Raw genomic sequence first — 22,618 nt, 5'->3', positions numbered from 1 at the left:
CCCTACATCTGCACAAAGGTCTGATTCTGCCCCTCAGCCTTTCCCCACTGGGCTACTCTGAGGGCACTGCAGGAAACTCATCTGTCATCACAACAAAAATCAGCCCCATTCATTCCCTCACTGGGAAGCTCCCTCCCAGGCCACTCAGCCAGCGAATGCTTTTCTTTCTTCCTTCCTCTTCAGCCTCCCAGTCTCCTCCTCCTTCCTCTGAACCTCTCATTGTCACGTATCAAAATTATTGCTGCAGAACTGACTGCTGCCCTCAGTTAAAGAAAAAAGAAAACACCTCTTTTGTCTTACAGTTAACCTCACAGGCTGTCTTGTAGTAGCTCTAGTTTTCTCTATAAAGATGTAGTAGTACTAATCTTGCCTTAGAGAACACACATTCCCTTAGTCTGGATTCTAGGCCATCACAGACAGCATTTCTAAGACCTCTATTCTCATACACTGTCCATTTCCGATCTTACTTGAAAGTACCTCCTTCTTTTTTTGGCTGTGTTGTTCAATACCTCTCTCTATGACTGAGTTTTGAGCTTTCTGAGAGGCTTCCTTGAAGGAATCACAGCGCCTGCAGATCAAGGTCAGAATCCTGTATAGCCCAAGGGCTTGCGGATATGCTTGTGAAAAGCAGTTCTGGATGGCTTGGACAGAACTTAGGTTTTATGTATTCATTTTGCAAGCATTACAGAAGCCCTTTCCTATATCGTAGGGGATGTGGAGACGAATAAGAAGCCTCTGGTCTGGGGCAGGAAACACCTTAATATGTAATGCTCCTATGAGATAGCACAGTAACAGAGGTATGAAGAGAGCACTGTGGAAAGTCAGAAGAGAATGTATTTAAGAGTCTGAAAGGATCAAGGGCTGTTCCCCACACATGCTGATTACTGCGCCAGGTAGTGAAGGATGAAGAAAAATTGGTCAAGGGGTGATGGTCGTGCTAGCATGGGTGGAAAACAAAGCTTTCAAGATGGGAGGAAAAGCAGGACAGGTGGAGACAGAAGGGAGGAGTCCAAGGGGTTGATAGAAAAGAGAGAAACAAAAGTGAAGATGGACAGGACAAGAGTGGAAAGAGGAATTAGCAATTGTCTCTACTACTGTGGAACTGCACCCATGCTTCGAAGGCTCACTCCCAAGGCAAATATCATTATGACTATATCCACTTCACCAAAAAATGTTGATGCCTCAGGAAACAAAGTGATGTAAAACATTCACAACATGCCACTAAAAACATAAGGCAAATATAAAAGAAGGAAAAAAAAGACTCAGGCATTGAAAAAATTTGGAAGAAAGTACATTGAAATGATATTAGCTATAATCTATTACCTATGGGTGGTAGGATTATGAATGATTTTAATTTTCTTACTTACCTGGATTTTCTATACTACAGTGAGCATGAACACTCATATATAAATGAATGGGCTACTGATTGATCTTTAATATAAACACATTGTAATAAAAGGGTCCTTAAAGTTTAAGTTCATAATAATAGAATCTGATCCATATGTGGAAAAGTGAGGGTAAAAAAATTAAGACTATGTCATTCAGTGGGCGAGTTTTGTAGAAATAATTTGAGGCAGTCTCACTTATATGTATGTAAATATTGCTGCTACCACCATCCTTTCTCAACCCACAAGAGCAGAGATGAAACTATAGCCATCTCAGTATTCCCTGCCCCTAGTGTAATACCTGGCACAAGCAGGTATGCACGTCTAATAAATGTTTAATGAAAGAAACCTAGGATTTCTGACCTCAAAACCAGGATTGCACTGCAAGAGTAAGGTTCATACTTTAGCATGCATCAGAATTATCTGGAAGGCTTGTTAAAAATACAGAATGCTAGGCCTCACCCCCAGAACTTCTAATTCAATAGGTCTGGGGTAGGCCTGAAAATCTACATTTCTAACAGGTTTCCAGGTGGTACTAATGCTGCTGATCTGGAACCACACGTGAGAACCACCGCACCGTAACATACTATTTTCAGGTGCAAAGATCGCAAGGGCTGCCTGCCGCCACACATACCTGTCATGACCATGACCTGAAAGAATGCTCCGAGATACTATGAACAAGAGTCTAAGCTAAAATATTTGGCAGAGAGCTAAAATGATCAGGAATGTTTTAAATTCAGTTCAACGGCTTATTAATTACATTTTCGTAATTAAGACATATTGCTACTGTTGGGTATCTTCAGAGATCATGAAGTTTGGTTACAAGAGTTCATATTAGCATACCGGAAATGAAAAATAGTATCATATACAGGAATGCACCGCATAAAATGACGGACCACACATACAATGGCAATCCCATAAGAGTATAATGAAGCTGAAAAATTCCTTCGGCCTAGTAACATCATAATGCCATAGCACAATGCATTACTCATGTGTTTGTGCTGATGGTATAAAACAAACCTACTGCACTGCCAGTCATATAAAAGTATAGCACATACAATTATGTACAGGACATAATAAAACGACTGTTACTGGTTTATGTATTTACTATACTATACTTTTTATCATTATTTTAGAGTGCACTCTTTCTACTTAGAAAAAAAAGTGCTGTAAATCAGTGTGCCGTTATGCTGGCAGCAGCCTCATACAGCTCCTGTTTTACCATCTCATTTTTCATGTGCTTGATTTAATCTCATGTTGTTTTATAAATGTAATGTAGCCTAAGTGTACAGTGCTTACGAAGTCTACAGTAGTGCACAGTAATGTCCCAGGCTTTCATGTTCATTCACCACTCACTGACTCACCCAGAGCAACTTCCAGTCCTGAAAGCTTCATTCATGGGAAGTGCCCTATACAGGTGTGCCATATTTTACCTTTTATACTGTATTTTTACTGTACCTTTCTTATGTTTAAATGTTTACAAACACTAATACCACTATGTAATAACTGCCTACAGTATTCAATACAGTAACATTCTATAAAAGCCTGTAGCCTAGGAGCAATAGGTTATACCATATAGCCTGGGTGTGTAGTAGGCTATACTATCTAGGTCTGTATAAGTATACCCTATGATGTTCACATAAGGATGAAATCACCTAACAACTCATTTCTCAATGCATCCCTGTCATTTAGCGATGCATACCGTATAGTTGGATAACAAAATGTGTGGTGCTGTTAAGTTCTATGGGAATTAGAAAGGGAGAGATGAATGTCACCTAGACTAGCAAGGAAATAGCGTTATAGAAAATCTGTGTTTAGGACATTGAAGGATGGTATTTAGGATAATTATTGCTGTATAACAAACCATCCCAAAACTTAGTGGCGTAAAACTACTATTGTTATCTCGTGGTTCTACAGGCTGACTCAGCTGGTTGGTTCTGCTTGGGACCTGCCATGCAGCTACAGTCAGAGAGCAGCTGGTACTGGGGTCACTGGAGTAAAGGCTTGACTGGGCTGGCTGTCTTAAGACGGCTTCTTCACTCACAGGTTTGGTGCCTCATGCTCCTCCATGTGGCTTCTCTCTCCAGAAGAGTTGCCTGGATTCATCAATGTAAGGTCAAGGCTTCAAGATGTAGGAAGCAGAAAATGCCAGTCCTTTTAATCAGTAGGCCCAGAAGTGGCAGTGTCATTTCTATCAGATTCTACTGGTGAAATTAGTAACAGGCCAGCCTAGATTCAAGGGGGCAGAGGAACAGACTCCATCTCTCAGTGAGGGAGTGGCATATGTATACAAGAGAGAAATTGATGGCAGCTATCTTTGGGGACAAGCTACCACAGGTGGGCAGGTAGAGAAAACAACCCACAGAATGAAGATGCAAGAACCAGAAGAGGCCCAAGAAGAGATCTAAAGGCTTGTATACAAAGAAAATCAGAGCACAGGTGACCTGCAACAACACAGATTTGAACTGCACAGGTCCACTTACACATGGATGTTTGCAACTGACCTGCATAGTTCAAACCAGCTTTGTTCAAGGATCAACTATACTTAAAACTGAAACAAAGAGTCAGGGTGTGATCTGATAAACAATGAGGAATCACTGTGAGTTCTTAGTTCACAGTGCTTGCACTTACCACACCCCCACATGAGTTGTTTGCTTCTGGGCATCTGGGCTAAGTGGTGTACATACAAACATACAGAAGACAGGCTGGGCCAGCCACCACAGATCAGAATTTAGTAAGAGACACAGACAAGTGAATAAATAGGTAATCACAGTTCAGTATGATGACTGCTAACAGAGCAGGAAGTGTAGGGTGTTATAGGAGCATCTCACTCAGATAAGGAAGCAAGAGCAAGAGGGAGAGGTGGCTGCCAGTGTTGTTTGAAAAAGATCCCTCTAGCAAAAGTTCATGGGCAAGATTGGAGAAAGGAAAGACAGAAGCCAAGAAGACCAGTTAGAGGGTTGTAGTAATAAAGGTGATTAGACATTTTATATCTCCTCCTCCATCTCTAATGAATTATGTAGCCATGCCAGGGAATATACCTAGATCATGATGGGGCGTTAAAGTTGACATGTCATCCATTTTAAAGATTTGGTTCTGCTCAATATATAAAGTCATCTGATAAAACTTGTAAAATGATAACAAATGATTGAAATGATGCCAAGGCATTATATGGCATATGTGGGAGATCACATTGGAGGCAGTGGAATGGAGTGTTCTTTCCCCATGCCCCAGAAGCACCTCCCTGACTCCAAAGGAAGAACATATTGTACTCTTTGGAAGCCCACGGAGTCACTGACTAACCTTTGGGGAGGAATTTTGATTTTGTTCTTTTCTAAATTAGATAAGCTCATGTCTTCGGGGCAAGACCTGCCGTAAGCTGCTTCTATGCTGCACCAAGGAAAAGGCAATTGTTTATCATACCCGAGAGATCACTCTCCACCAGAAAGCAGGCTCCACTGGTCCTGCCACTTGCTTGCTGCCCACCACCACTACCTATACCTGGGGCATTGCCAAATACACAGTGGAGGCTCAATGAATATTTGAATAGCTTAAAGTGTGTATCAAATTTTGTATGGATCACAGATGGCGATGGGGCTAGGTATACCCAGAGTACTTAACGCTGTATCCCAAACTCTGCCAAGACCTTTAAATGTGCAGTTAGTTAACTATTTAAAGAAATGGAGAAGCTTCCACCCTACTACTAAGAGCACAGGAATAATTACACTCAGCCCTGGTGTACAGTACATTACAATAACTTTGCTAAGGAAAACAGTGAGTTAACAAGATGAGGTGGCATCTCTCTTGTCTGTTTTCAATCCAGTTTTCAGGCACCTCTTTTCCTATCTATTCCTTTTGTTCTTTGCTAGCTTTCAGTCAAGATTCTTCCTCAGTGTGGAAGGAATTAGTAGGAATGTTCATTTTCTTCTCACTAGCTGGGCCATCATTGCTAGCTCCTGTCTGAAGAGGAAAAGTGGGGAGAAGACAACTGGGAAGATGGAAAAAGAGAAAGATGAGAAGAAAGGGGATCGCAGCAAGCAAAAAAGGAAAAGAGAAGTGGAGGTGACATGAGGACTGAAGCAATGGGGGAAGAATGCTCATAGTCTCAGGCCAGGCACTGGATAAATATTAAGATAGGAAGTAAATAATGACCAAAGTAATTAGCAGTCAGCAAGCCCACCAGGCAGGCCCTTTACTGTTGCTTTCCTCCACTTCCTCTTGCTTTGTCATTTCACTGATAATAGCACCTCTCCTGGAAAGAGATGAAATTTGTTTCATCAATTTTAGATAGTTCATAGTTAAATTCTGTATTAGTTTTCTATTGCTGCTGTAACAAATTACCACAAACTTAATTGTTTAAAACAATATAAATTAATTACCTTATAGTTCTGGAGGTCAAAAGTCCAAAAAAGGTCATACTGGGCTAAAATCAAGGTGTCAAGAGGGTTTTCTGAAGGTTCTAGGTGAAGATGTGTTTGCCTTTTCCGGCTCTCAGAGATGACTTGCATGTTTGGGCTCATGGCCCCCTTCCTTCTGAAGTATGTTTCTCTGACTCTGGCTTTTCTGCCTCCTTATTCCACTGTGACTAAATTGGGCTCACTGGATAATCTAGGATAATCTACCTAATTTAAAGTCAGTTGATTAGCAACCTTACTCCATCTGCATTTAATTCCATGTAGCCTAACATATTCATAGGTTCTGGGGATTAGGATGTGGAAATCATTGAGGGGGAGGACCATAAATACTGTATAACCTTCCTGAAACTACACTGTTTCAAATTTTCCCTAGTATTCTTAAAAAACAAGAACTCTGCATGTCAGTTATTTGTTTTTTCTTCTACAGGTTTGTTGGAAACGAAAGTAACAATCCTAATAACCATCTCTCATTTAAAGAAGGGAAGACTTATTGCTTTGGCTAAAACAGTACTTGTCACAATAGTAATAGGACTTAGGCAAAGACAGAGCCCCTCTTGCAGGAGCTCCTCATACTATCAGCAAGTCACCTGGCCCCACCCTCCTCCTACCAATGCTGTACAGCTCTCAGTGGTCTTGCCTCTTTGCCCTGAAAGGCAGTGGAGAGGGTCTGGCACTCTAATGAAGGGGCAATATACAAATCCACAGTCCCAGGGGACCCAATTATTTGGGTCAGTTTTATAATTTCTTTAGAACTAGAAACTTGTCATGCAAAATGACTCCTGGCTATTTATTTGTTAATCCAAGTAAAGTAATACAATTGCTATAGAAATTTGTAGCAAGCAAGGAGGGGTTTTCTAGTCTCAGATAGGTTAGACTTCAATCAACAAGAAAAACATCGGATTGGGTATTGTTTTTGACAATGTTGGTAGATATCACAATTAGGAAGGAGAGAAAGAGTTAAAATTACCAAGGAATAATTTTTAAAGAAAATAATACATTTCTGCTTTTTATCATTTTCTGAGTCATTTCCTGAACATTTCTTTAAAATGTCAATGTGGCCATTTCCCAGTGCCCATTTATTGGGCACTTTAGGTATATTATCTGTGATCCTTCTAATAATCTTTCATGGTAGGTATTACAAACAAGGAAATTGAGGACAAATGAGGTTAAGAAATTCACCTGAGGTCACGCAGCTATTCAATAGCAGAAAGAGGAAATTACACTCTGGTTACCTGACTCCTGCCCAGAATTACTCTCGCTGCTGGATCACCTAATGCCTACAAGGTAGGTGGCAGCAATGGAAACATGTAGGAGCTCCACTGCCCAGGCCCCAAAGTCACCCAGTCTGGCTTATGCCTCCTCAGTCGGCTAATCCCTAACCAGCTCTGACTTCCCCAATTTCCTGATTTGTGACCTGCCTAGAGTCCCGTGATGAAACGGAATATAACTGTGTGTCCACCCCTTGTTTCTAATGCCTCATCACTTCACCACAAAGACAAGCTATACATTATACAGGAAGAAATGAAAAAATTAGGCAAACAAGAGGGACAAAATAAAGAAACTGAGCAAAGAAATTTGAAAAAGACAAAAATCAGGAAGGAGTAGCTCAATTTTGTAGAACATGAAAAAGTCACACATACTGTTTGCCACTGAAGGACTAGAGTGCACTGCTGTACAAAACTTGAAAATTCTGGTTTTCTACTATTTGGTGTCTTTAGACTGCATCCTCAGAGAAGATGTATCTTGGAACTCAAATTCAATATTTGACCAAAGCGAATGATTAAAAATGTTAATTAAAAACAAAGCCAAAACCAATAACAGCCTAAATATTAGGAAAAATTCCTTTCGTGAATTAAATTCACTTAGTAATACATTCATTCTTAAAATTAGACAGTTTCTTTTTAACTAAGGCTTTGTAAGTTTTTAGTTTATGGAAAGATGCTACTATTGATGAAACTAAATTTTCCTGAGAACTCAGTATTATTTTTAAATCTAAGAATGTATATGCATTGCAGTAAGAGACATGATCTAACATTATGCAAAACCTTCCCTAAGGTGTGGCAAATCGGCGTGTTCCCCAGGTCCTCCTACGCAATGCATGACACTAAACTGTTACTGGGCCCTGTCCTTCAGAATAAGTGGTCTCTCTAATTTAGCTTATCCTCATAAAAGCTATTAAATTGGAGGAGTCACATAGTGATACTCAATAATACTGGCTAAATAAAGAAAGGTGTATTATGTACAGCTGACCTTTGAACAATGTGCGGGTTAGGGGCACTATGTCTCTGTGAAGTCAACAATCCACATATAACTTTAGACTCCCCCAAAACTTAACTACAAATAGCCTACTGTTGACTGGAAACCTCATAACATAAGCAGTCAATTAACACATATTTTGTTATTTACTGTATTCTTACAATAAAGTACGCTACAGAAAATTTGTCATTAAAAAAACATGAGAAAATACTTACAGTATTTATTGAAAAACAACTCATGCATAAGAGGATCCATACAGTTCAAACCAATGTTGTTCAAGGGTCAACTGTACACATGTTCACTGACTCACATTAGCGCATGACTCACATTTATTTTCCAAGGCAAAACAATTCAGGTAAAACTTCCCTTCTCTTTTCCAGTCCCCCTTCCTTCAAAACCCACTTTCTTTTAGGTTTTCCTCTTTGACATTGCTATTAACATTATAGTTTAATTAAATTAGAATCCTATACAAAATGCTGGGGAAGAGGCAATGAGATACATTTGACCCAGCCCCCAGGGCTTATGGGCCACGTTATGATGGCCCATAATGTGGTAAGGAGCCAGGATAGATTTTAGCACCGTTTTCTACACTATATTGTGTCCTTTAACAATGGTAACTCTCCATTAGTAAGGGATATGAATATCACGACTTGAGCATCAAGTTAAGGGTCTTTACCTAAAATAGATTCAAGTGGCCTACAAAAGGGCTTGAAATTTCTGCTTACTTCGTAGGGTAAATACTGAAAGCTGCTATTGCTGTCATCCAAGTAAAATTTTTGTGTTAACTCTTTCGCATTATTTATATTAACTATCTAGTTGCTGTTTTTTTGTTTTTTTAAGTAAAGTAGGCAAGTTCAGAGTTTAGATGATAATAAAAAGCCAGAAAATGTCTTCAGCATATAAAGAGGCCTGGGGTGGGGGTGGGGGTGGCATGAAGGAAGAGGGTTGTAGGGGTAGAAAGTCCTGGTGAACTAGAAGTCGACATGAAGGCACTGGATTCCATAAGTAAAGATGATGACAAAGGAAACCAACATTTCAAAAAACAATTACACACCAGGCAGGCCCTGTGCTAGGTACTTAGCATATACCAACATATGAAATTCAAGAGGATGGAGAATTGTTGTGCTTCTTTACAGTCATCCAAGCTACATTCATATATATATTTTTTGTTTTACTATGTGATTTAAAGTTTAAAAAAAAATAAATAAGGAAGAAAAGCAATGAGAAAAGTACTTCTTCCTAGAAGAAAAGTACCATCTTCTTGGTCTAAAAATCTGTGAATTATAGACAAATCATCTGTCTCACACCAAATACATATGGTGAGGTAGGCATAATATAACCATTATAAACATTATCGCTCAAAAAGAGAAAGTAAAAGGCATTCTCTGGTCCATTGCAAATCCAGCTGGGCATATATTGCCTTTTCCTTGATTACTTCTACTACCGGCAGTGATTCTCCTCAGCTCTTGGCTCCATCCTCTGAGTTATCCTTCCTATTCTATAAAATATAGTCCATATTTTAAGTTCAGTAGTTTGATGAGCCTACTTCCTGCCTAGGAAGTTCCAGGATCTAAAACCTTTTCATTTTGAAGCCATCTCTGTTCCTTACAGTCCAAGCGGCAATATTTTTAGAAGTATAATTCTTTTAAAAGCTTTGTAAGTTTACTATGAACCTTACTGATCTTCTTGGGGTTTACTTCATTAGGCAAAATCCACGTCGACAAATGTTCTCTACCAGGGGCTCCCTGGAAAGCTGCTGTGGATCAATGTCCTAATATTCTTAGAATGCCTACTGTCTAAAGCTTTTGTCTTTTTGCAAGGATTCAGAAGGAATCACCTTAAGTTCTTCTGGGGTCTTAATAAAGACTTTTACAATCATATCTTTAGCTTCATCTTTACTCTGAGTTGTTTTTATAACAGGGCTGTGAATCTGACTTTTGTCCTAAGACCTTTTTTGAGTTTGGGAATATTTGGCTAGGAAAGACTAATCACCAGAAAAAGGTTTTATTTTCTAACCCAGAAATTCCTGACTCCTGTATATTTCCTCTAAATCTTGCCTGAACACTGAGTGATTTCTTTTAAACCTCACCATTATCTGTATTTTATGATATACAACTAAGAGAAACCAGGAAGCTTTTAACCTTTAACCTGAAAACTCATCAGGCCAATCCATCAGTTCATTAGATATATTTTCTATTTCTACATTATCACAGGCAACAGTTTTTTATTAACAAGGGTTTTTCCTCCCATGTTAATAATTTTTCCTTCACTTTTCCTTTAATCCCTACTGTTAACCTCAAGAGCCATTGGACTTCTGCTACTAATCTTTTCAAGACCCTTCCAAGTTATACTTATAGCTCAGTTCCAAAGTCACTGTCATATGTTTTAGGTTTTGTTATTGTAATCCTCAATTTCCAGGTCCCCAAATCAGTTGTGGTTATCTATTGCTAACTAATCACCTCAAAACTTTAATTTAAAAAATCCACAACTTTATTATCCTCTCTCATGGTTCTGGGGCTTGACTAAGCTTAACTAGATGATTCTTGCATGGGGTGTCTCATGAGGCTGCAGCCAGATGGTAGCTGGTGCTGAAATCATCTGAAGTCTTGCTCATTCATCTGTATGGCACCTGATCTGGGAACACTTAAATAGCTGGGGGCAGGAACAGCTGGGATTCCTCCAACATCTCTCCCTATCTCTATGTGATCTCCCCATGGCATTTTCAGCATGGAAGCTTCAGGGTAGTTGTACTTACATGGCAGCTCAGAGCTCCAAAAGTATATGTCATAGAGGGAGAGGGGAAGACAGAAGTTCTGTCACCTTTTATGATCCTGTCTAAGAAGTTGCAAAGTGACTTCTGTCACATTCTATATTTGTTGAGTCAGTCACAAATGCTGCTTAGGTTCAAGAAAAAGGAACATAAACTTTTTTTTTTTTCATGAAAAAAGTGTCAAATAACTTGCATATATGTTTTAAACTACCACAGCTGGTAAAAAGGAAAAAAGAAAGGACAGAAAGAAAGGCTTAAGAACTGTTACTGAAACCATGCTATATCCTATGTCCCCAAATGGCTGGCAGTTATAGTCACAAATCTGAGTGATGATAGTCAAAAGCAGGTCTAGGGTCACATACAGTCAAATGTATTAAAGTATTCCAACTTTTTATTCTCCAAGAAAGATCTATTTCTTTCTTCAATGAGAGGAAAGAGGAAAGGAAGGGAGGTTAGGGGAGAAGATGAGAGAGAAAGAGAGGAGAGAGAAGAAAAAGAAGCAAGAGAGAAAAGGGAAGGATAACACCAAATGTTTCATCAGGACAAGAAAGCCTTGTTCTAAAGCAGGGGTCAGCAAACTATGGCCTGCAGGCAAAATGTAGCCTATGGCCTATTTTAGTATGGCCTATGAGCGGAAAATAATTTTATGTTTGTAAAGAGGAAGAAGGAGAAGCAGCAGCATATGCAATAGAGGCCATATGTGGCCCGCAAAGCCTTAAAATATTTACTATCTGGCCCTTTATAGAAAACGTTGGCCCTATTTTAAAGCACATTCGAATGTGTTTGCAGATGGTTACCACAGACAGAACAGCAAACATACCTCTAGGATGCTTTTACTATATAGATTTTCCTTACAAAATAGATACCAAAATAAAAGAGGATTTTGTCCTATCAAGTATCCCTTTTCTATTATACAGTCAATCTCTAATCTCCGTATTTCTTCTCGTTTTTCCTCTATCTGCCTACCAACATTCTCATCTCACAATGAACAATCCTTCTTCCTCTACCACCTCCCTCAAGTTTTAAATGTTCAATTTTCTTTGGCCCTCGTATAACTTCTCTCCTCAAAAGCCGTAATTGTTTCTTATTCCTAAAGAAAAGTCATAAAGGCAACCTAATGAATTAGAGAAAATAACTGCCAATCACATATCCAGTAAGGGGTAATATCCAACATATATAAAGAACTCATACAACTCAATAGCAAAAAAAAAAAGCAATTCAATTTAAAAATGAGCAGAGGATCCATAGATATCTTTTCAAAGAAAACATACAGATGACCAGCTACATGAAAAGGTGCTCAACATCACTAATCATAGGGGAAGTGCAAATCAAAACCATAATGGGATACCACCTCACATCTGTTAGAAAGACTAATTACAAAAAAACAAAAAGTAAGTGTTGGTGAGGGTGTGAAGAAAAGGGAACCCTCATGCACCTTTGGTGGAAATGTAAATTGGTGCAGTATGGAGGTTCCTCAAGAAAGTAAAAATAGAACTACCATATGATCCAGCAAACCCACTTATAGGCATTTACCTAAAGGAAATGAAAACACTAACTCATAAAGATGTGTACCCCCATGTTTAATGTAGCATTATTTACAACAGCCAAGACGTGGAAGCAACCTAAGTGGCTATCAATGGATGAAGAAAATGTCACACACACACACACACACACACACACACACACACACACACACACGGGTGCACACCCATGCACATACAATATTATTCAGCCATAAAAAAGAACAAACTCTTGACCATTTGCTACAACATGGATGGAACCTAAGGAAATTATGCTAAGTGAAATAAGTCAGATAAAGACAAATACCTATGATCTCACTTATATGTGGAATCTAAAAAACAAAAATAAAAATGAATTTATAGATACAGAGAACAGATTGGTGGCTGCCAGTGGCAAGGGGTGGGGGTTGGCCAAAATGAGTGAAGGTGGTCAGAAGGTACAGATTTCCAGTTATAAAATAAGTCATGGGATGTAATATACAGCATGGTGACTAAAGTTGATATTACTGTATCATATATTTGAGTTGCTAAGAGAGTAGATCCTAAAAGTTATCACGAGAAAAAAATTTATAACAATGTGTGGTTATGGATGGTAACTAGACTTAACATGGTGATCATTTTGCAATATGTACATATACCAAATCATTATATTGTACACCTGAGACTAATGTCATGTCAATTATAACTCAATAAAAAAAGTAAAAACTCCTTACTCTTGCGGGTCACTCATGATCTAGACCATAACCATATTTCCAGCCTGTCTATCCCACTGTCCATGCTCCTGACCCCAGATTCCTATATAACACCCATATACGCTTCTTGATAGTCCATGCCTTTTCATGTATCCATAACTTTTCTCATGCTGTTCTTATATCCAGAAATATCTATTTATTCACTCTTGTTATAGTGAAAACATGTTTATTCTTGTCTTTTGTAACGATCCCGTTCATGATGGAAATTAATTGCTCAGTGTTCCGCATCCCCATAGCATGTTCCTGTATATAGATCTACATGGCACTTGTTTTAGTTTTCAATTATTTATATACATGTTTATTTCCTCACATAGAAAAGCACTTTTTCATTTTGATACTTTATAAACACACAAATTAACAATTGTTTTAAAAAAAATTGAGTGAATGATCTCAGATCCTTTTTCATTGTTCCTGAAAACCAACCTTTTCTCCATGTTTGTCCAGTGGTGGAGCTCTGGTGTTCAAGTTAATCTCTTCTTGTTCTTGCTCTTTTCTATTCCTAGAGCTCCTAAATTCTAGAAGAAATCAGTCCATATTCTTTCTAGGAATTTTACAGTCCCAGTTTCATTAAATCATTTTCTTAGCACTTCAAAACTCCATCTACTCTCCAACATGACTTTCTACTTAGCCTAGCTCAACTGTATGCATTTCATCATCTTAACTCCTTCCAACAGGTTTCACAGTGCACAAACCACATATGTACCTATAAGACCACCACCTTACTTTTCTGGCTTACTTCTCCTTACATTAGAAAAATACGTAAGACCTCACATCTGATGACAACTACCTTGATACATCCAATTGACCATGATTTTTGGAGAAGGGGAATATTTTTACCAAAGTCACATAAAGATGAAAATTCTTCTATTAATTTTTTTTTTTTTAAAAAGAGGGACATGATAAAGGAAAACAAGGACAACAGATGAAAACGCCAAGGAGTCATTTTGGAACTTGCATGCTAACTTTTGGGATAATATGTTTTTCTTGGGTGTGTGATTTCCTGAGAGTGGTGGAAGACTTTTTAGCTTTTTGCATTCCTATTTATGGTCTGACTTGACTACTAGAGAATTCCTAACCTTGGAAATGGTAGCTTTAATTCCCTTTAATCCCTAAAACAAAATGGTAATGAAGGAAGAAAATTACCAAGGAAGGGGTTATAACGCAGAATCAAGAAGAGTTTAAGGACTATTTAGTCAAGTCAAGCCTAATGAACTCCACGGGGTTCATGCATAGTCACTAGAAGATACTAAAGGTACTGGTAGTTATAGCATCTATACAATAGTAATTATCCTTAGTAATTCCTCTAAGTATTTCAATAGTATTCCAATAGTAATTCCTCTAAACAACTTAAATCCCAGATTTAAAATAGTAAATACCCATGGATGCATCCTATTAATCTTTGTGTGGTTTTGTATGGGTTCTCACTCTTCCCTTTGGCTCTTTCTTAACCACGGGATCCTTTCTTTCTCTTGATCTGTTTGATTGTTGTTTGTTGTTTTTAGTTTTTATTATGGAACATACCTAACATACACAAAAGTGGAATAGTATAAAGAGCCTCCGTGTACCCATCTCCCAGGCTCAACAAACACCAACACAAGAGCAATTTTCTTTCAGCATACTCCTATCCATATACATGCCCCCTCTATCCCATGAATTATTTTGAATCATGAAGCAAATTCTAGATATCATATCTTTTCATTGATAAATTCTTTAGAATGCATGTCCTAAAAGGTTTAAAAAAAAAAAAAACCAACCATAACAACTATTATTGAAAATTAATAATTCTTTAACTTCAAATATTATATTTAAATTATCCCAGTTGTCTCATATATATACCTTTTGCAGTTGGATTTGATTAAATCAGGGTTCAAACAAGTTCTACACATTGCAATTGGATGCTTGAATCTCTTTAAGCCTATTTCAAGAAAACAAACACACTAACTCTAAAAGATATATGCACCCCCATATTCATTGTAGCATTATTTACAATAGCCAAGATATAGAAACAACCTAAGTGTCTACTGATGGATGAATGGATAAAGAAAATGTGATAAACACACACAATGAAATATTGCCATTTGCGACAACATAGATGGCTTTAAGGGCATTATGCCAAGTGAAATAAGTCAGAGAAAAACAAATACCCTATGATCTAACTTATATGTGCCATTTTAAAAATGAACAAACACCTGAACTCAGATACAGAGAACAGACTGTGGTTGCCAGACAGTAGTGGGGCAGCGGTGGATGGCAGGGGTGTGAAATGAGTAAAAGGGTCAAAAATTACAAACTTCCAGTTATAAAAAAAATAAGTTATGGGAATGTAAGGTACAGCATAGTGAATATAGCTAACACTGTGCTGTATATTTAAAAATTGCTAAGAATCAATCTTAAAAGTTCTTATCACAAAAAATAAAATGTTTTAACTATGTATGATGACAGACGTTAAGTAGAACCATTATGGTGATTTTGCAATATATACAAATATCGAATCATTATGTTGTACAAGTAAAACTAATATGCTATGTCAATTATAGCTCAATTTAAAAATAAAAAGACAAACAGAATGGGTTGAATATACAAGGTGATACCTGAGCTAATGAGATGAAGGGCAGAGAGAAATGAAAGAGTCATAATAGGTGAGTTGTTAATCTGTTAATTAAGAAAAGAGATATGGGAGTAAGGTTGAAAATCTCAAGTTCATTAGATAATGATTTCAGCCCACATCTTAGGTGCTCTCCAGAGAGGTGTCAGTTATGAGTACGAATCAGATGTGGATATCAGTCATCTCTTCATATGGAATATTTGAAGATGCCCCGTAGTTCACAAAACTTTATTTTAAAAAAAGTCTGTTTGGATACTGAGGAACCAAAAAAGAACCATCAGAGGCAAAATAAAAGAAACATACACAGAAACTTGTTTATCCTCTACATTTTTCCTAATTAGTGCTTCTTGGTCTTAATGTGACATGATGTTAATAATCATGTATTTCCCATGTTGTGTGTGTAGTTGAACCTTGAACATGGGGATTAAGGGCGCTGACTCTCACACAGCCTGAAATATATGCATAACTTCTGACTCTCCAAAAACTTAACTGCAGTCATCCCTCAGTATCCACGAGGAACCTGAGTGGATACCAAACTGCAGATGCTCAAGTCCCTTATATAAAAATGGTATAGATCAACACATACAGTTGGCCCACCACATCTGAAGATTCTCAATGGTGGACAGAAAATATTATTTCCATTAACAGTTGGTTGAACTCTAGGATGGAAATCTGGGAATACAAAGGGCTCAGTGTATGTTTATTGAAAAAAATCCACATTTAAGTAGACTCCCACAGTTCAAACCCATATTGTTCAAGGGGCAACGGTATATTAGAGAGCTACAGTAAATTACTACAAGAGCCGTAATTAAAAAAAAAAAAAATGTCCATTTTAATTTATTGGCTCTCCTTCTTTTTTCAAGTCATGTCATTTGTCCTGTGGAATTTTCCAGTGTGGATTTTGCTAATTGCACCTTGTGATTTAACGTTTTCCTCTGTATCTTAAATTTCTTATAAACTAGTAGTCAGATCTAGAAGCTTGAGGAGAGTCAAGTTCAATAATCTGAACTTCACGGATGGCATTCTGTACTTCTTTTCTATCACCTCAGGAGGCACAGAATGTCTAGTTGTCTCTATTTTTGTAATGTTAAGAACTGATCAGCAGGTTCAGGTGTAGTCTGATGGATCCATGCATTACATTACTCCTCATCAGCATTTCACTTAATAGTTCTAGCAGCCATTGAGGAGGCCTAGCTTGATTATTTCATTAGCTGTTGCAAAATGCTAATGTCCTATTTCTATCATACTGTCTGTATTTTTAAGTGGGAATTATTCTGTAAGAAAATCTTCCCCACAACTATTTAGTTACCCTAAGGTGTAATCTGTGTAAGGCAGGATAAATACTTGATTCTCTCTCCTGTACTCAGTCCTGGAAAGGCTCAAAACCGGTTCTCCATTGCTTGTACCACAATAACCTGACACTTCTGCTCTAAGGAGGTGCATTCTATGAGCCAGCTCAACACCATAGTCGGGGGAACTCTTGCTTCTTTGAACTCTTACATTTAGAATATACGTCACAAAACATGATGTCTGACTACCTTGTGAAGAAATCTAAAGATTGTGCATAACCAGACGTCACATTTTGTGATGCTCTAGTGAGACTAAACTATTATAATTTTCTAAATGCTAGTACAATTGCAATAAGAATGGTTAGGAAAACGGTTTACCCACAATACTGAGTGTTCTGGAGCAAGGGCTCTAAAGTAGGTACCTGAGTGGAACTCAGGTATGAAAACAACCCAAGTAACCCATGGATAGTGTTCACTACACTTTTATCATAAACAAATGTATTCCCAAAAGAATACACATTGAATTATGGGGAGAGATTTATTCGTTTTAGTCTACTGTGTATCCTCAGTGCCTGGCATATAATAGGTAATCAATATACTTAATAAAATGAATGGATTTACCTGGAACATATCCTGTATGCATTTTATTCACTAAAAAAAGAAACTAAAAGTAGACAGGATTCTTATTCTATTCACCTAGTCTTATTAAACAGTATGTAAATTTGTTTTTAAAAAACAGGAAGATGTATTTCTGCTTATGTATGTTTCTTAAGAGCTTAGTTCTTTCTGCTATTTGGATAACATTAAGTTAATATTACTATTATGTATACATCTATATATATAGTGTTACTACTATGTATTTTATTTAATGAGGGCTTTTAAGTGTGCAGAATATTGAAATAGCAACCTCTGAATCTTGACTTTTGTTAGTTATGTTCAAAGTAGTATGAAATGCACATAATTGTGGTTTGTTATTCAACCAAAGAGCAGTTAGAAAATCTCTAACAGAAAATGCGGCATTACATGATCTAAATGACCAAAGTCCATGGGCACTTTTTATTCCCTAATTTACTTTCAGTGACATTTGACACTATGTGGTCTTCTAAGAAACACTGACTCCCATGACAAAACACTCTCGATTATATTTGAATGGAACAGAATTTGAAACCTGACTAAAAGTAAACATTTTCAGAAAGTGTTATTTGAGGTTGAATAAGGAGATCTAGAAACCGATCCTTTAAAATCAATACAAAGCTCTTAATCTTGCTTTTGTCCATATATAATTAAAAGACCAAATTTGTACTGTTGGATGTCAATGGTGCAGTGTAAAAGGATCCTATTTACAAATTTAGTAGCCAGAAGTCTGTGTGGCGCAATTCCATTACATCTGAACAAAACAGCTCTTTCAAAGAAAGGTCACTGTTAATTGAAAATTTAACCAAAAAAATATATATATGTGTGTATATATATATTTATTTAATTCAACTTGAGATAAGAAAGCACACTATATTCCATGTGGAACTAGCAGTATTTGTTAGAATAACACTCCAGCATATTAGTAGCAGATATAACAAGATTAAAATGTAAGCCACCCAGAGTTCTCACTATCAACTACAATTGTATTGCTCATCTCCAAGATCTCAATTCCACTTCTAGCCTGCCTACCCACTTTTAGACTACGAGAGGCTACAAACATAATCAAGAGACCTCTCAAAGCTACATGATCTGTTCTAAGAGGTCCATACCTCTCTCCCCTCAGCTTCCACCCTTTTTCTGCCAGGTCTCAAAGGTCAAGTAGATCACTAAATGTTTTTCTGATCCACTCACATTTTGATTCTTAAGCATGTCATGCTAGATCTTTTCTAATTGTTTTCCTTTGGGGTGGTAACCTAGCCATATAATTATTGTTTTTCCCATGGTGCCTAAGTGATAATCTAACAAAAACACTTTATGAATGGCATTAGACAATCATTCAGGTGATTGTTATATTTTTGCCTTAATTATCTACACAGCAGAGGCACCTATGGTTTTTAAAGTTTTATAACAATGGACATAATTCTCCTGGGTATTACTGATCTGGCCTAATTCACTTTGAAGACAATTGTCCTATTTCCTTTTTGTTGCAGGAATTACAGAATGTTCAATGGGAAAAGTAAAATAACAATACCACCCAGGTTTCTTTACTATGGAGGTATGGTATAATAAACAATAGGGGGAGAGAATGTGTAGTTATGTAGAAATCTCACAACTTTCTTGGCACCATGTTCCTTTACACTAAAGAGCTAATCCGGGCTGCCAGGTTCCTTCGGCGATGATTCTTTTGGGGCTACTCTACAAGACACATGTCCTGAGTCCACCCTGACTGGTCAGTCTTGCCTACCTGCCAAAAGGTAATTTTATATTTAAGTAGTTTATAAAGTTTTTATATATAAGGTTAACAACCAGGAACTCTCACTTTGGGGCATGAAGCAAAACTGTGGTCCCCAAGAATCCTCTCCAAGTATCTCATATACCAGCAGTTCCCACCTTTTTGACACCAGGGACTGGTGCTATGAGAATCTAATGCCTGATGATCTGAGATGGAGCTGAGGCAGTGATGCTAGCACTGGGGAGCAGCTGCAAATACAGATGAAGCTTCACTAGCTTGCCTGCTGCTCACCTCTTGCTGTACGACTCAGTTCGAAAAGGCCATGGACCAGTACAGGTCCACAGGCTGGGGGCTGGGGACCCCTGCCACATATACCATCTGTATTTCCCATAATTAAAGATGACATTAAAATATTACCACAACCCAGCTTTTATTTGGTCTCGTACTGAGAAGGGGACTCAAAATACTGCCTTATTCTTTTCCATTAGTGGCTTTTTGCTAACTCACACCATAATAGATCTTTAACAGAAAAAGTTAATTGTGCCAGATAAATGTCAAAAATACCAAGTTTGAAAAGTTGCATTTTTAATAAGACAAATTCATCTTGTCAACAGTAAAAATGTTCACTAGGTAATAGAATTCACCCGTATATAGAGAAATGTAAAAGGGAAAGGCTGGTACATTTTTAAAACTGGAGATTAAAGCATGAATACAGCTATGGTACTAAAAACAAGCTGCCTGGGCCGGTATTTTCGCTTATAACTCATCAAACAAGAATAAAATGGAAGTATCTTTACATCCGACAACTCAAAAATGTTCTTATGTGGGCAATATATAGTTTTGGATAAAATTTACTTTAAAAGCCAAGAATAAACTATGAATACGTCATCGATATAGTACAGCTTCCTATCTGCTGATCCATTAAAGTTCTATAAAGTACTGGCCGGTATTTTCGCTTATAACTCATCAAACAAGAATAAAATGGAAGTATCTTTACATCCGACAACTCAAAAATGTTCTTATGTGGGCAATATATAGTTTTGGATAAAATTTACTTTAAAAGCCAAGAATAAACTATGAATACGTCATCGATATAGTACAGCTTCCTATCTGCTGATCCATTAAAGTTCTATAAAGTACTGGCAGAACGTGCAATACTTTGGGTACAGATTAACAACTGTTGATTCTCTATAAAATGTTAGTGTAGTAGGAAAGAAAATGACCTCTGTGGGATGAGGATTAGCTTGGTTGGCTGAATAAAGTGTTTTGGAAAATGAGTTTTTACAGTACAATTAGAATTTTATAATTAGTTTCTCTGTGAACCAAAATTTAAAATAACACCCTGAGATTTTCATCCTTTCAAAGAAGCGGCACTTAATAAAGTCCTGAATTTACTTTGTTCTTTGATATCCAGACAAGCAAACTCAAAGAGCCAACATTTAAGTATTTTCTGCATTTTAAGATTCAACATAAGGTCAACTGTCCTTTCCATAATGAGGTAGCTCCATCCAGATGAGATCAGATCGAGTAAGGTTATCGCTCTAAGCTAAACCAAACCAAATCAATGCATACTTATTAGACAGCTCACTTTTGAATTACAAATGCATCTGACTCCTATTGAAGGGGACAGAAGGAATTCAGTTGGTTCTTTAAAATTTTCTCCTTTATATGTGCCTTCTTCTTAGTAAAGAATTGCTAAGAATTTTTTCCAATTAAGTATCAAAATTTAAACCACAGAAAACTGTGATTACATTCACAGCTAATTATTCTGCACAAATCAAAACCAGGTCAGTTTAAGTTCTAAAAATTTACAACTGATGTATCTCAGTGAAATGAAAATATAAAAGATACAATTACCTTCTTTTCCACCAAGACAGACTTCGGTGTATTTCAAATACCAGGTAATTTCGTTAGCTATCCAAATTAAATTTTATCGAAATTTTATTTTCCTATTTGGAGTAATGGTACCTCAACGTTACTGGATTGTAAAACCAAAGTATCCAGAACTCATACTTTTAACTCCTACCTAGATCCTTTCCGTCCATACTAAAATGCAATCTATTAATTTATATCAATAGATAAAATGACATAAATTAAAAATTATTATGAGAATCAAAGGCAAAAAAACCCCACTACACCAAAGAATTTAAGCCCCCAAAATTAAACTAAAAAGAAAAAACACTCAGCACACTGTAGAAACGATTTATTTGCCTCATTAAAAAAATCTCAGTAGTGCATTTAACTATAAATTCAATCTCATTCAAGGAGTTGCAAAACAAAGTTTAAATAGAAAAGTTAAATTGCTTTAGATTTACATTTTTTAAACACTCTTAAATTTACCGAGGAAACATCAAAAGCCAGACTTAAAATGTTTTAAGACATAAACTTGATAATTAATGGGTCTACTATTCTGCCCCCAACGCCAGTTCAGAACAAGATAGTTCGCTCTACTCCGATCTACAGCTAAAGCATCAACTAAAACAGGTACAAACGAAATCCTGCAACCCCTACTGAAAGAGGAGTTAAAATTAGAGTGGAAAAGTTGTCTGTGTCATTATCTTACACAATTTCACTCTTTTCTTCAAGAGTAAAAAGCGAACTCAACGGCTTAGCTCTTTCTCCCGTTTTTAAAACGTCCCCGTCCACCCCTCTCCCCGCAATTCCTTCCTCCCTCCGGGAAAATGTTAAACGGTTTCCCTGGTGGCCGCGCCGGCCGAGCGCAGGGGCTCAGCGGGCTGTCCCCGCGCCCCGGAAAACAAAGGGGATTCCCAGCCATTGTCCTCCGCGGCGCTGAGCATCACCAGCACTAGCAAGGCAGTAGCTTGCGCAGTTATCTCCACAGCGGGCAATGTCACAACCCGACCAACAGCACAAACTACTACCTCAGCCAGGGCCATGGTGTCGGGGAGGCGCCGGACCACGCTGAGGTTGAGTGACACGGCTCCGGCGCTCCTCCATCCTTCCTCCGCCGCCGACGTCCGCCCGGCGCCCCTGCCCTTGCCCGCCGCCCCGCGCCCGCCCGGAGACCCCGCCTAGCGCCGCGCCCCGGCAGCCCCTGAGGTCACAGGCCGGATCGGGGGTTCTCCACGTAACCGCCCGCTCTGGAAAGAGAAGACGTGAGGCGGGGTCCTGGCGGAGGCAGCCGCTCCCTCCTCTGCCCTAAGAGAAGCTCGTTCCCTCGGCCGCTCGAAAGCAGGAAATGGGCGGAAAAAGCGCAGCCAGGCGCCAGCTGGATCCAGACCGGCCCCGAGAGACAGC

At 38.1% G+C, this 22,618-nt stretch overlaps 1 protein-coding gene and 1 long non-coding RNA gene across 2 annotated transcripts in view; one reads left to right on the top strand and one right to left on the bottom strand.

The window, feature by feature from the left end:
- The window catches only part of PPM1H (protein phosphatase, Mg2+/Mn2+ dependent 1H), a 257,658-nt gene extending 245,619 nt beyond the window's left edge, over nt 1-12,039 (top strand). Inside the window, exon 11 of the mRNA XM_015598468.2 lies at nt 5,321-12,039. Within this exon, the coding sequence (XP_015453954.1) occupies nt 5,321-5,338 (18 nt within the window). The 3' untranslated portion in view covers nt 5,339-12,039. The remainder of the gene's footprint in view (nt 1-5,320) is intronic.
- Nucleotides 1-22,618, bottom strand: part of LOC112472279 — a 71,770-nt gene that overhangs the window by 46,800 nt on the left and 2,352 nt on the right. The gene's annotated exons all lie outside the window — the stretch shown is intronic.

The sequence above is a fragment of the Pteropus alecto genome, unplaced genomic scaffold (genome assembly GCF_000325575.1).
Source record: "Pteropus alecto unplaced genomic scaffold, ASM32557v1 scaffold76, whole genome shotgun sequence".
NCBI classification, from domain to species: Eukaryota; Metazoa; Chordata; class Mammalia; order Chiroptera; family Pteropodidae; genus Pteropus; species Pteropus alecto.
The sequence above is the reverse complement of the archived record's forward strand: the minus strand, read 5'-3'. Positions and strand labels throughout refer to the sequence as shown.